General features: G+C 46.4%; 1 protein-coding gene across 1 annotated transcript; it reads right to left on the bottom strand.

Moving 5' to 3' along the window:
• Positions 1–777: 777 nt before the first annotated feature.
• On the bottom strand, positions 778–9,409 carry GCM2 (glial cells missing transcription factor 2). Its single transcript, XM_032648203.1, has 4 exons — positions 8,907–9,409; positions 4,263–4,760; positions 3,491–3,616; positions 778–2,488 (listed from the first exon to the last, which is right to left on the bottom strand). The coding sequence occupies exons 1-4, from the start codon at positions 8,994–8,996 to the stop codon at positions 1,547–1,549; spliced, it is 1,656 nt and encodes a 551-aa protein (XP_032504094.1). The 5' UTR covers positions 8,997–9,409; the 3' UTR covers positions 778–1,546.
• Positions 9,410–13,337: the final 3,928 nt, after the last annotated feature.

Below are 13,337 nucleotides of genomic sequence, written 5' to 3'. Positions count from 1 at the left end.
TCTAAAGAACAAAGTAGTCCACGAGTGTACTAGGCGTCCTTTCCTTTGAGGAAAAAGTTGGCTAGGGAATAGGCGTGTGATGATATTTATTTAATCTTGTGGCCAGTACTGCATGTATTTATTACATCAGTGTATGAGGGCTTTCTGAATCAGGTGAGCGGTATGTAAGGCTCAAAGATTTAAAATGGCATCTGATTTACTGCCATTTAGTTGTGCAAATTGGGTATTCTATGCAAATTTGAGGATACTCCTTCCCCCACTCTCACACTTCCCCCGTTCTCAAAAATTTATTTACGTAGTTTTTTTATTTGAAAACTGAATATTTTCACTAAGCACTGGGAGCTGTGCAAAAGTGTGTGTGTGTGTGTGTGTGCACGTATGCGTACTGTTTCAGAGAGGCTTTCCATTATCAGCACAGCAAATCGTTTTTTCTAAAAGTCCAAAACTTAAATAAACTAATATGTTTAATCTATTATAACAACTGTTTCCCAGGTTATAATATGAACACTTTTTTTCCTATTTTTGTTTTGAAATAACTCAAGCATCAGCTACATTATTTTTAAATGTCTTCATCATGTTTAATTGAATAACATTATCAATTACATTTATGAGGAGTAACAAAGGAACAGTAAAGCTAAATTTGAATAAAACATCTCTATTCTAATTTTGAAACCTAACTGGAAAAAATGTACAATAAAAATGAATCAGATACATATCATCAGTGTTAGGCTGTCTCTGTTAGGAAAACATTCATCAATGTTAAGAAAAGGTATTCAGCTGATACTGGAAAACAAAATTCTCTTAAAAACAACTGCACTTTATCATTGCAACACGGTAGATTTCTTAAAAAGCTATAGATATATACTTCGCAGGTAAAATGAGCAAAATTACTTCCGGAAGTTATTTTAACAGGTTGTAAATGCTAAGTAGAATCTTAGGAAGTGACTCAGGAGATAAGATTGTAAAGGTTTCTTCCCGAGGCTATTTTGACAACCCTTAAGGGCGGAAGAGAGATTTGTGAAATTCCTTAATATGATCCAGTGGGGAAAGGCTTGGGGTGAGAGCCCGGATTCTTGACTTCTACTCCAGCTAACAAACTAAATGGACTTACTTAGCTCATTAACTTTCATGCTTGTTTGTTCATTTGGAACAGTCTCATTGCAGACCTAATTCTATATGCTGTAGTGGGTTTGAAAATGCCGTGCAGGGACTCCCCTGGCGGTCCAGTGGTTAGGACTCTGCGCGGCCACTGCAGGGGACCCGGGTTCGATCCCTGGTCTGGGAACTAAGGTCCCACAAGCCGAGGGGTGTGGCAAAAAAAAAAAAAAGTAAGTAAAATGCTGTGCAAGATTTCCCTAGATTATCTAAACATTTCCAACCTACAATTTACTCCGCTGATAATTGGTTTTACTGTTATCTATATACATATATAATATATATATTTCTTTGCATGCTAAATGAATCTCCCAACTTAAGAGAGAGTTGCCATGTCATGTTCTACTGCCTGCATGGAGACCAATATTATGCTGTGCCCCAGGACTGTTGTTCAAAAGTCCTCATGGTCATAGCTAAAGAACGGACTGATTCTCTCTGAATAACCAATTGTAGACCCCGGTCCAGATGGACACACATCCCATGTCTCTGCTCCGTCTGTCCAGGAGGGTGCTGAGTCTTGAGGAAAAGGCAAAGTGTGTCTGATGGTCCGGCAATCTCCAGGAATTTTCAAAGGCAGTGATGCTGTTGGAGAGGCTGCCGTGGCGACTGTAGCTGGAAGGTCCAAGTCTTCCAGGTAGATGGACATTTGGGTGTTTTCAGAATCATAGTTACAGCCAGAAAGGCTCGTAACTTCCCGCACATTGTCACAGCATTTCAGAGCAGGGGGCTGGTAGGCCTGGTAGGACACTTTGGTGGTGGTGGTGATTACTGTCTGCAGGGCTGGAGCAGATGGCGGGGCCGTCGTGAGGTACCTGCAGGGAAGCTCTGGGTTGTAATAAGGGCGAGCGGCCACGGCCTGGAACTGTCCATGGTCAGTGCTCTCCCCAAGGTCAGCTTTTCCAAGAGCTGGTTTCCAGCCAGGCTGTTTACTGGTGAAATCAAAGCTTCTCTCAAAGCCGCCGTAGGAGTTGATATTGTACTGCAGTGCATTCAGATGAACCCAGTCCGTGTCATCAGGAATACTGCTGGCATCTTTATAAAGGGTGGGATAATACGGGCCTGAATTTGTGTAACCAGGGCCTGCCAATTCATAGCTGCAGGGTGGCCTAGGCAAAAAGATTCTTGGGTTTGGATATTTCTGAAAGGGTGGTACTATATCTCCTTGAAAGGCAGCTAGGTCACAAGTAGCTTTGTAAGCATCCGAGTTTGGAAAGGAAAAGCAAGGCTGCCCTGGAACAGGGAAGCCAGTGTCAGGAATTATATCAAACTCCTCTGGGTTCTCCAGGGAAGGTATGTTGCTGAAATGGCCACCGTTATCTTGAGTCTCTCCTGCCTAAAAAAATGACACAAATTTTTATTTTGTGTGGACACCCTCACCTGTAACAGTCGTCAACCAACCAAATAACAAGCTTTCGGTTGGTGGGCTGTGTGTTAGGAGCTCAGAAACATGATCTGAGCTCATGGTCCGGGAATTTCACAGCTTGAGCTCACGCTTGGATTCCACGCTGCTGAATTAGGAGGGACCGTGGTAGCCAGGCAGGGTGGGTCTGAGTGGCAGATGGTCTGTTCTCCCTATACTACGTGCGTAACAGCAGAGGCTCAGGAGCCTGACGCAGACCTGGGTTCAAATCCTGACTGTCCCTCATGCACTGAACAAGTTACTTAACCTCTCTGAGCCTCAGATTCCTCACTTAAAAATGGGGCTTAAAGAGGGAGGAGATATGGGGCTATATGTATACTAACACACCATTGTAAAGCAATTATACTCCCATAAAGGTGTTAAAAAATGGGGCTTAATAACAGTAATTTGTTCTTAAGGCTTTTGTGACCAATTCACGTGTAAGACTTAAACCCTATGTGCGAGGCACATAGAAAGTGCTCAAACAAGGCCAGTGTCTCTTATCCTCCAACTAATATTCTGCCTCCTTGGCATACTTTGGTTGAACAGCCAAACTGGATCAAGTTGCCCAAAGAAACTTTTTCTGTTCTATGTAAGTGATGAAAAGGACCCTCTCGAAGATGCACCGTTCAGGCATGGGTATGCCCCTATTTCTTTCCATATGACCATTCGGTAATTGCCCTCGTATTAGGATGTCAGCTCACATGCTCACTCTATCATTAACTGTAGAGATATTCTGCTTTTTTATCAACAAGAAGAAGGAATTAGAAACCCTATTCAAAATGTTGATTCAATGACATTGTTAGAGGTATATAATTTTCACATAAAATGAAACCTTTTAAATTAAGGTATGGCATTCATATTTTACATAATTCTCAGTGCATTTCGTGATGACGGTGAACACAGACCACAAGTGTAATGTCAGCTCCCTATTACCTCGGGTTCTCGAATTCTCTTTTTCTGGGGTTGGTAAAAAGAAGCCATTTGTCTCTTGATAGCACTTCTTCGAGCTTCTGTCTCTGATTTACTCTCTGGTCTTGGGTGGTCATGAACTCCCTTGGCCTGCATTAATAAGGAGATGAATCACATTATTCCTTTGAGGGGAGCTGGCAACACTGGTCAAAAATTGAGTGTGCCTTTCCCAGTGCCCCAAGTTGTTTGTTTTTTCCAAGAGACAGGGAAAAAGATTCTTTTTTTTTTTTTTTTTTTTTTTTTGCAGTACGCGGGCCTCTCACTGCTGTGGCCTCTCCTGTTGCAGAACACAGGCTCCGGACGCACAGGCTCAGCGGCCATGGCTCACGGGCCCAGCCGCTCCGCGGCATGTGGGATCTTCCCGGACCGGGGCACGAACCCGCATCCCCTGCATCGGCAGGCGGACTCTCAACCACTGAGTCACCAGGGAAGCCCGGAAAAAAATTCTTGAACAAATAAAACTGCACCAATAATAGACATCTTAAAAGATGACTGAACAGTCCTTTTGCCGTATGAAAACAACTATAAGTAGGTTCACCCTCTCCCCCTTAGAGAGCACACAGTAGCTGAACTAATTCCTAGGAGGCTGGTAAGGCCCTGGGAGCCCCAGCACCTATTTCTGGCCACCAGAGCTGTATCTGGTTTGGTCCAGGGTTCCTGAGATACATGGCAGGTGGTTTGGTCCCTGTGACATGATGAGAATGTCCATCACAAACTGTGGTGTCCCCCCACCTACCTGAAAAAATATTGCGTTGCCATCAAGCCGCCAAAAGTTGGTTACAGGGTACCCGCTGTGCCCTCGACAGGGGATCAATTCCAAAGCAGCATGACAGTTGGGGCATGCCTTCTCTGCAAAGCCAGAGGCGGGAAATATTAATAACAACCTGACCCCAGACCCTCCGGAAGGAAGGAAGGGGAAATTCGCTGGGAATAGGGAACTCACGACCGCAAGGCCACCCCGTTCCCAGTCCCATAGCTCACTCTGCTGCTTCAGCCTGGCTTTGTCGCAGATGGCAGGCCGCAGCTGCAGACGGGAGCCGTCGGGCAGGGCGCAGTCCCGCGCACACACCACCACGCCCAGGCACGACTTCTTGAGGATGTGACCGTTGTGGTTGTTGGTGTTCCGCATGGCCCAGCCGCTCAGATGGCGTTGCGCCTTCTTCTCGCCACTGCGGTAGATGAAGCGCACGTAGCCATCTGGCCACTCGCAGAAGCGGTCGAAGTGGTCTGGCTCCTGGGAAGGCGCCCAGAAGGACGGGTAGTCAAGTTCATCAAGCCCAAACCAGAGACAGCACGGCTTTAATCTTCCCCAAGCACATTAGGATAAAACTGGGTCTTTTTAATTCCAGAAACTGTGCTCTTACAAAACGTCACTCATCCTGTGTATGCCCTTCTGACAACTGGCTATCAATCGATGCTTACCTAGTGCCTATATTCTAAAAGCTGTACATGTATTCGTTCATCTAGCCTTCATACTGCATACAAACAATTGGTACTATTATTATCCCCATTTAATAGAATAGTAAATGGAGACCAGAGAGCTTCATTGACTTGCCCAAGGTCACACAGCTAGTAAGACTTGGCTCTAGGATTTGAGCCCTCACAGTTTGACTCCAGAGCCTATTCTCCTTACCACTATGTTATACCACTTCTCGGTGTATTTAAATGTTACAGATATTTTCTAGTTAATCAGTAAAGCACCAGGGCAAAAAGTGATTGGAAAGTTCTATCGCTGACATACAGTTGAGCCTGTAAATATCTTTACTTCCATCCAGTGCTTTTTCTTCAAAAGCTCTTGGCTTGATACCCAGCACAACATCAGAGAGACATGAACAGTTTCCCAAATTAGCCCTCCAGGTTTACAAGGGTGTTATGATGACAGCCTAACCATAAGGTAAACCCGAGCATTTGGTGGAGCCTGCTAAGCTAACCTCTTCCCAGAGCGATATGGATTGTCACTCTACTACACAAAGAACTGCATGGCTAAAATAATGTTATATGTAAAATACTGAGCACTGCTTTACTATTCACATTTGGTGGTCCTTTGTCCGTATTATGCATTATTTATACTGCAATATGGTTCTTGTACAAACTAGGGACCATGGGCCGAATCCAGCCTGCCACTTGTTTTAGTACAGCCCACAAACTAAGAATGATTTTTATATTTTTTAATGGTTGGGGGGAAAATCAAAAGAACTACATTTTGTGACACACGAAAATCGTATGAAATTCAAACTTCGGTATCCATAAATAAAGTTGTAATGGGACATGGCCGTGTCCATTCGTCTATGTAGGGTCTGTGGCTGTTTTCTTACTACAGTGCAGAGCTGAGTATTTGGGACAGAGACAGTATGGCCCATAAAGCCACATTATGCAGTATCTACAATCCTCACAACAACTTTGCCTCATAGGCATCCTTCCTCTTATTTAATAGATAAGGAAGTGGAAGTTAGGTGGATAACCTTCTGCAGTGGCATAGCTGGGCTTTAAAAAGAAGATCTGTGGCAGCCGGGCCCCACTGACCTTCCTGGTATGATAGAGGCTCAGAAAACTATTATTACAGTAACAAGCCATGTACACCTTCTCTCCCTTCCCCCAGCCCAGGATAATTAGATCCAACATCTGCAAAGCAAAAGTATTCTTAGTTGGACAGTTCAGACTTGTGTACCACGTTAGTATTGTACATTCTAACAGTAATAGGTAAATGTTTTGTTTCCAAAACCGCAGAGATATTGTTGAAATCATTATTATTACTAATAGGCATTATTTATCTTTTCTCAGAAATATAATTGACATAAGTCAATACATTAACTTAAGGTACATCACAAATGAAATATATAATGATGTGCTAGCAACTCTAAGTTTACGCTAAATGCTATATCTTTGTCTTTAAAGTGAATCTTTCAATTTAAGGACCTTAGTAACAAATAGACAGTTTTCCAGAAGAGAATATTTTGTTCGCACTCCCCCCCTGCAAGGGTTCAGACTAGACCCCCCACTACCAAAGTAATGCCACTGAAAATGAAGACACGGAGACTGCATTTTAAAATCAAAACAAGAATGGAGGAGTCCTAGATTGGGTTTCATTTGCTCTAACGTCTTGGTGCAGGGGAGCACATGTGGTCACATACAGACAAGCGTGCACACACCGAACATGACAGTAGATCTGGACGACAATTAAGATTGTTATCTAATTCCCACGGCTTGATGACAGGTGGGCAACCTGAGACTAAGGCAAATTCAGGAACTGTCTCGAGGTCATACAGCTAGTTTAGCTCCTCCTCCTCTGGTTTGTCAGAGCAGGGCTAGGATCCTCTTTCCATAGCCCAGTGCACCTGTCTCTTGAGATGTCACGCGTACACACACACACACACACACACACACACACACACACACACACACACACACTTTGTCTCTGTTTAAGGACCAATCTCCCAGAGGAAAAATTATTCACATTTACGTGGGAAGTGCAGAATAATACTCATGAGAGGAACCATCCTTCCCTTATTTGGATGTGGCTCATTTCTAAAATGCAAGATTAGATTTTTTTTTCCTATGAAGACGCATGCGGACAGAAGTCGGTGAGGATGAGATGCCCTTGCTGTACTGTGGTCCCCTTTCACAAAACTGGCACAGCGTGGCTCTAAAGTAGGCAGACTTGAAAATAAACAAACTTACTGCAAATACATACATCCCCAAAAGTACTGATCGCTTTGAGAGGCTGGACAACCTTGCTAATGAATTGTTATACGCGGCACATAGTAGATGCTGAATAAAGGCCAAGTCTCTTACCCCTATACCACAGCGTTGCCAGGGTTCCGCCTTTGCGAATGCTTCCCAGGTCGCTCCTAACTCTCCCTCCACCTACACCCAGGACTTTAAAGTCACTTTTGCAGTTTCTGCCCCAAACCAGTATGACCAATTATAAACTGCCCAGCTCATTCCCTGTACTAGGCCTCCAAACCCCCTCGTTCCATTAAAACAAAACAAAACAAATTCACCCTAAACGGATGATGGTGATTTCCTTGTCATTAGAGAAGCAATCTCAGAAGTTGCGTCCAAAAGCCGGATTCCAGGGGCTCTCCGGGCGCCTGTGCCCTGGTTGGCATGACTAGAGAGGCCCCCCAGGAGCCGTGCTTCATCCAGGCAGCTGGGGCAGGCGTCTAATGGCCCAACTCCTGCTGTTTAATAAGAGTCGGGTCACCGAGATTTACGGGCCTATCTCACAGTTTTGCTGCGTGAGAAGCACTGATGTCTACATTAGCCAAGATTCTCCCCTACCTTTCTCGTGGATGGCAAAGAATGGATAAGGAGAGACTCAGCGGATTATGGAGAACAGTATGGAGGTTCCTTAAAAAACTACAAATAGAACTACCATATGACCCAGCAATCCCACTACTGGGCATATACCCTGAGAAAACCAAAATTCAAAAAGAGTCATGTAACCAAAATGTTCATTGCAGCTCTATTTACAATAGCCAGGACATGGAAGCAACCTAAGTGTCCATCATCGGATGAATGGATAAAGAAGATGTGGCACATATATACAATGGAATATTACTCAGCCATAAAAAAGAAACGAAATTGAGCTATTTGTAATGAGGTGGATAGACCTAGAGTCTGTCATACAGAGTGAAGTAAGTCAGAAAGAGAAAAGACAAATACCGTATGCTAACACACACATATATATATATATAACACATATATATGGAATTTAAGGAAAAAAATGTCATGAAGAGACCTAGGGGTAAGACAGGAATAAAGACACAGACCTACTGGAGAACAGACTTGAGGATATGGGGAGGGGGAAGGGTGAGCTGTGACAAAGCAAGAGAGAGGCATGGACATATATACACTACCAAACGTAAGGTAGATGGCTAGTGGGAAGCAGCCACATGGCACAGGGAGATCAGCTCAGTGCTTTGTGACCGCCTGGGAGGGGTGGGATAGGGAGGGTGGGAGGGAGACGCAAGAGGGAAGAGATATGGTAACATATGTATAGTGTATAACTGATTCACTTCGTTATAAAGCAGAAGCTAACACACCATTGTAAAGGCAATTATACCCCAATAAAGATGTTAAAAAAAAAAAAAAAAAGAAAAAAGTGAAGGACGGGGTGTCCGGTTCCCGCCAGAATGACCTGGAGCTTGGAGCCTGATTGACAGTTTCTGTTGCTTTCGGCGTGTTTTCTACACGCGCGAGGTAAGAGATGGAGAAGACACATCTCTGAACACAGCTCTGCCATTTGTGGAGTCCCTGTACACTGGAGGACTCTCAGGGGTGTGTGTTTGGGGGTGGAGGTGAGGTCTGTCCACAGTCTCTGCAAGGACATCCCTCCTCTTTGGATGGACAGCGCCGCGCGCGCGGGGGTTTCACGCACCCGAGGCATCTGCGGGTCGTTGATGTCCCAGCTGAGCTTCATCCCGTGGGAACACGCACCGTCCGCCTGCTGCCCCGCCTCCGCCGGCATCTGGCCCTCCTCGCTGGCGCTCTCCGCCCAGGATCCTGAAAGACAGAAGAAAAACAAACCAACCCAGAGATGCCCAAGGTGATTCTCCCCCTGTCTTAGGGGAAAGTGGAGAGAGACAGAGACAGAGAGACTGATTTCGAAATCCAGAAGCGGCGGACAAGGGTTAAGGACTCGGGCGGAGCCATGTCCTTGGCCGCGGTGCTGAAAGGTCTCCCGTCGGAGCGCAGCGCGGGCGCCAGGCAGCTGCCCACACGTTTATACGGATACACCCCGTCCCTCCCCGTCCCGCCCCGCTCCGCCTTTCCTCGTTCACCCGCCAGCTCCCACGCTCCGGGCACTAGCAGGGCCTGTCATCCCCGCCCGGGCAGAACTGGGGCTGGAGGGGGAGGTTGACCTGAGCCATTGGGGTGACGGGAGACTGAAGCCAAGGCGGGCCAGGGCGGGGGGGGGAGGTTGGAGTGTCTCATGTAAGTTGAAAATCAGTTTTGTTTCCCTAACCGCGCCCCGCCTCTGGGGTTTCGGATTGGATCTAGAGGGAGGCTTTCCAGACAGAGCCTTTCCAGCAAAGTCCCGAGAGACAATACTCCATTGCCTGGCAGCCCGGGCACCGCCTGTAAGAGCCTCGGCTGCAGCGCGCCCTAGCCTCAGTAGATGTGCGCAAGCCAGCTGGCTTTGGGCCGACACTTTTCGGAGATTTTGTTGTAGCTGGTGCGCGTGGTCTGGAATCTGTGCTCATCCTCGGGGGGAGGTGGGGGGGAGGAGGGACGTCCGAGGGAGTGCCGAAGGTCCCCGTGTGGTCGTCGGCCCAGGAGGCCGTCTGCTCCCGGGGGCTGCGGAGAGACCTGGCCCTGTGGGAAGAGAGTCCTGGAAAGCGAACCCGGAGAAGGTTGGGGAGATGAGCTAGGGGGAGGCGGAGGGGGAGGAAGGGGCTGAGTTCTGCCCCCAAACCCGTAGTTCTCTCTGCCGCCTCGGCTACTTCTGAGCCTGTTTCCTTATCTGTTTGAAAGAGGATTTGGGGCTCAGTGAGTTCTCAATCGCCATCCACCTGAAACGACCCTTAAAAAATAGTCTTCATCGGTATTGTGAAAATACCACGACAAAATTCTATTTACACCCCTTCCGTCTGCGGAGGCTTTCTGGAGACTGGAGGAACCAGGTGAGAGCGTAGAGCGCCGTGGGCTCACCAGGGCTGAGCCCAGGCCTTCTTCACCTGTGCCTCCGTTTCATTAGGGTGATTGGAAGCGCCCAATACAAGAAACCGATTGAAGTGACTTAAGTCGCTCTTTAGCCGCTCCGGGCAGCAAGGGAAGGTGGGTTTCCGGAGTTTATTCCTTGCGCCCTTGTTCTGCGGGCTACACGCTCCAGTTCCCAGCCGTAGCCAGGGAGAAGCCGACCTCTAAAGGCGGATCATTGTCAGAGGAGGATGCTCGCAACCTACATCCCGGCAAATCCCGAGACCTGCGGGCCCTAGACTCAGCACCGCCGAGTGCGCACCAGGGGCGCGGACTGATGCTTCTTGGGAGCCGGCGCGGAGGGCGCCCAGGCCAGCGCCCGTCGCAGGATTACAGCCTTTTCTTCTGGCGAAAGGCGGGAAAAGCAGATGCGCCCTTACAAGCCCGGGAAGCGAACCTCGTCCACGCTCCGGTCCTCTTAACCTGCCTGGTCGGGGGCACAGTCAGGCTTGTTAGAAAAGTCAACCCGATAGTGAATGAAGTTCGACTCCGAGCCGCCGACCGGCAGAGAACTCCCGAGACGGGAAAGGTCAGATTTGGGTAATTACACGAATTTTCTTCTTTCTCTGGTTTCAAGCTGGGATTTCTCCCCACCCTTCCCCCACCCCCAAGCAGAGGCGCAACGTTCTCAAAGAAGAAAGTGACTAGTTCATCCCCCAGCCTCTTCCCACCCCCTCGTCCCCAAAGTTCTCTTTGGTAGTGTCGGTCAGCGTTTCTGGTTAAAATCACTCTCACAGAGTTGCCGCGGAGGTCTGGGAGGAAAGGAGGAAACGCGTTTACTCTTTACCTACTAGTTGCGTCCACAAACTTTCATCATATTAACCGCCTACCGGCCCGGCAGACCCTGTTATTCAGTTGCTTTTTTGCGTTGTTTTGTTTTTCAAAGGTTAAAATTACTGACACTTCTCTATTTATTTATTTACAAATTGACATTTCTTTGTGAAGTTTAAGATAATGTACTCTTTAAAATGTTCTTTACATAACTTCAAAAACTAACTTAAAATTCTGAGAATTCATAGAAACTAATTTCTGGTCTTATTGTAACCATTGTTAAGACTATTTCTTGTCTCTGTAACTTTGGAATATTTCTAGAGAGTCCTTACCCTTCAAAAATATAAATAAGTACAATTTTTTAAAACTTAAAGCTAAATCAATTAAGCAAATACCTTATTTTTCCTAATTAGATTCCGGTGGCCAAAGAAATGTCATTGTCTCCACCATATATAGTTTGAGCAGAATTAGAATACATATTCCAAGTTGCCCTAAAATTATGTCTGGGTAAAACATGTTAGTAAAAGAAGCTAATCAAAGTGAAAATATAACAAAATATAATAAATAAATGGTGTTGTCTGTGGTGTTATCTTTAATTTCTCCTGAATTTTTGACTGTGTTAACAACCATATAGTTTGAAAGGATGTATGTTTTCCCCAGAGTCTGAAAATAATTGATTAAAACTTTTAAACTAATATTAAGAAAACTTTAATTTTATATTATATTCTTATTGTATTACCTGTTTTATTCTCTAAAATAGTGTGCTTTTAAACTGTATTTTGATTATTATTTGTTATTATCCTTCAATTTTTCCTGCACTAATACTTGCATTGATTCAGAACACTATATTTACAGCTGGCTCTTCCTTGGCTAGTATTTTGAAATAGTAAAAGTCCATTAATATTAAAGCAAAGGAAAAGGGCTTTGAATTTACTTGGTTTAGATTAAAACAGGTAAATTAATGTAAGTATATTTACGTCATATTTGCCAGGAAATGGATATGATGAGTTTTGAAATAAGTATGTATTGTTTTGAATGGACTGGAGGTACAATGCAGAGATTCTGGTTAAATTATGTTTTGGTTTGATGTAAACAAATATCTTCTGTAAACGTCATGACACGAAATACCCATAGCATCTACTTATAACACAAGTTGATTTTTTACAAGGAATGTTTGGATTTGAGGGGTCTTGTCTGCTTGCTTGTTTTTTAAAAGAAAACTCCAGTCCAACTTATTTTTGCCACGCTGTTCACATAACAGACAACCTATCAGATGAAAATATTTGTTTTCATTTTATTTTGACTGAGCACACCGGGGTATGTATTAAAACAAAACAACAAAACACTTCTTTTGTGATATTAGGAGTAAACTCACAATTTCGGGGACTAATCTAGTGACTATGGGGAAAGTTCGATTTCAGTCTATAGCAGTATCAATGGATCACAACCAGCTCTACCAGCCGTTAAAGGTGGAGAGAAAACAGCCGGCTTCAGCACAGGGGACGCCTATCAGTGTAGAATTTCTCCGACATGTTTGCATCCTTTAAGTAATCGCTTTTCCTAAGGTGCTTTTGCGTGCGCCCAGGTGGCCTGACCTTGATTGCCAGTTAACTCGAGAGCTTTTCTCGCTTCTCAAACACGGGACTCTGGTAGATTTTCAGGGGCGGGTTTATTAATTAGAGTTCCGGGGAAGCTTGGCGTCCGGGAGCCGTGGGCTCTTCCTCGGACGGCGGAAGCGCGGGGGCTGAGAGCGGCGCAGCGGCGGGGCGCGTCCTGGTCCGGGTGTGCGCCCCGGGGCGGGTGCGCGGCGGCCTGTCGGGAGCCTCGGGATGCAGGAGGTGAGTGACCTCGAGCGGAGCCGGGCACCCGTCGAGCCCCGGTCTCCTCTCCGCCGTTCTAGGCGGGCGCCAGGGAGCGCGTCCGTCGGCCTGTGGGCTCGGAGCCTCGCTTGCTCGCCCAGAGACCCGGCGCCGGCTACAATCCCCGGCCGCCGCCGTGGGAAGAGCTCTTCGGGGGCCCTGGGGGCGCTTCACGTCCTCAGGTTTGCTTGGAGTTTATTGGCAGCTTTCTGTGGGTGCATGAAGCAGGGTAGAAACGTGTGGTCCCTCGCTAGTAAAGCGTTCGGAGAAGGGGGATCTGGAATATTGATGTTTGAAGGCAACGAGATGATTCTTTTTTAAGTTGCTCGGGATGTTTTCCAAGCCCCTTTTCTCCCTCGCTGAGTAGAAAGTGCGATGACGTTAACCCACTCGGGGCCCCAGATCTACCCCAAGTGCTGGGACCCGCCGCCCAGGGATTGGGGTCGCGGGCTGGGAGGTGGATTGGTACCGTTAGTTCT

The sequence above is a fragment of the Phocoena sinus genome, chromosome 11 (genome assembly GCF_008692025.1).
Source record: "Phocoena sinus isolate mPhoSin1 chromosome 11, mPhoSin1.pri, whole genome shotgun sequence".
NCBI lineage: Eukaryota > Metazoa > Chordata > Mammalia > Artiodactyla > Phocoenidae > Phocoena > Phocoena sinus.
The sequence above is the reverse complement of the archived record's forward strand: the minus strand, read 5'-3'. Positions and strand labels throughout refer to the sequence as shown.

What these genes read in the sequence shown, in the direction of transcription:
- GCM2 (XM_032648203.1), bottom strand. Translation starts at nt 8,996, where the DNA reads ATGCCGGCGGAGGCGGGGCAGCAGGCGGACGGTGCGTGTTCCCACGGG. An exon ending in ACGACCCGCAGATGCCTCGG is followed by an intron (nt 4,761 to 8,906) that starts GTGCGTGAAACC and finishes GCGCCTTCCCAG; the next exon opens with GAGCCAGACCACTTCGACCG. An exon ending in GCAACGCAATATTTTTTCAG is followed by an intron (nt 3,617 to 4,262) that starts GTAGGTGGGGGG and finishes TTATTAATGCAG; the next exon opens with GCCAAGGGAGTTCATGACCA.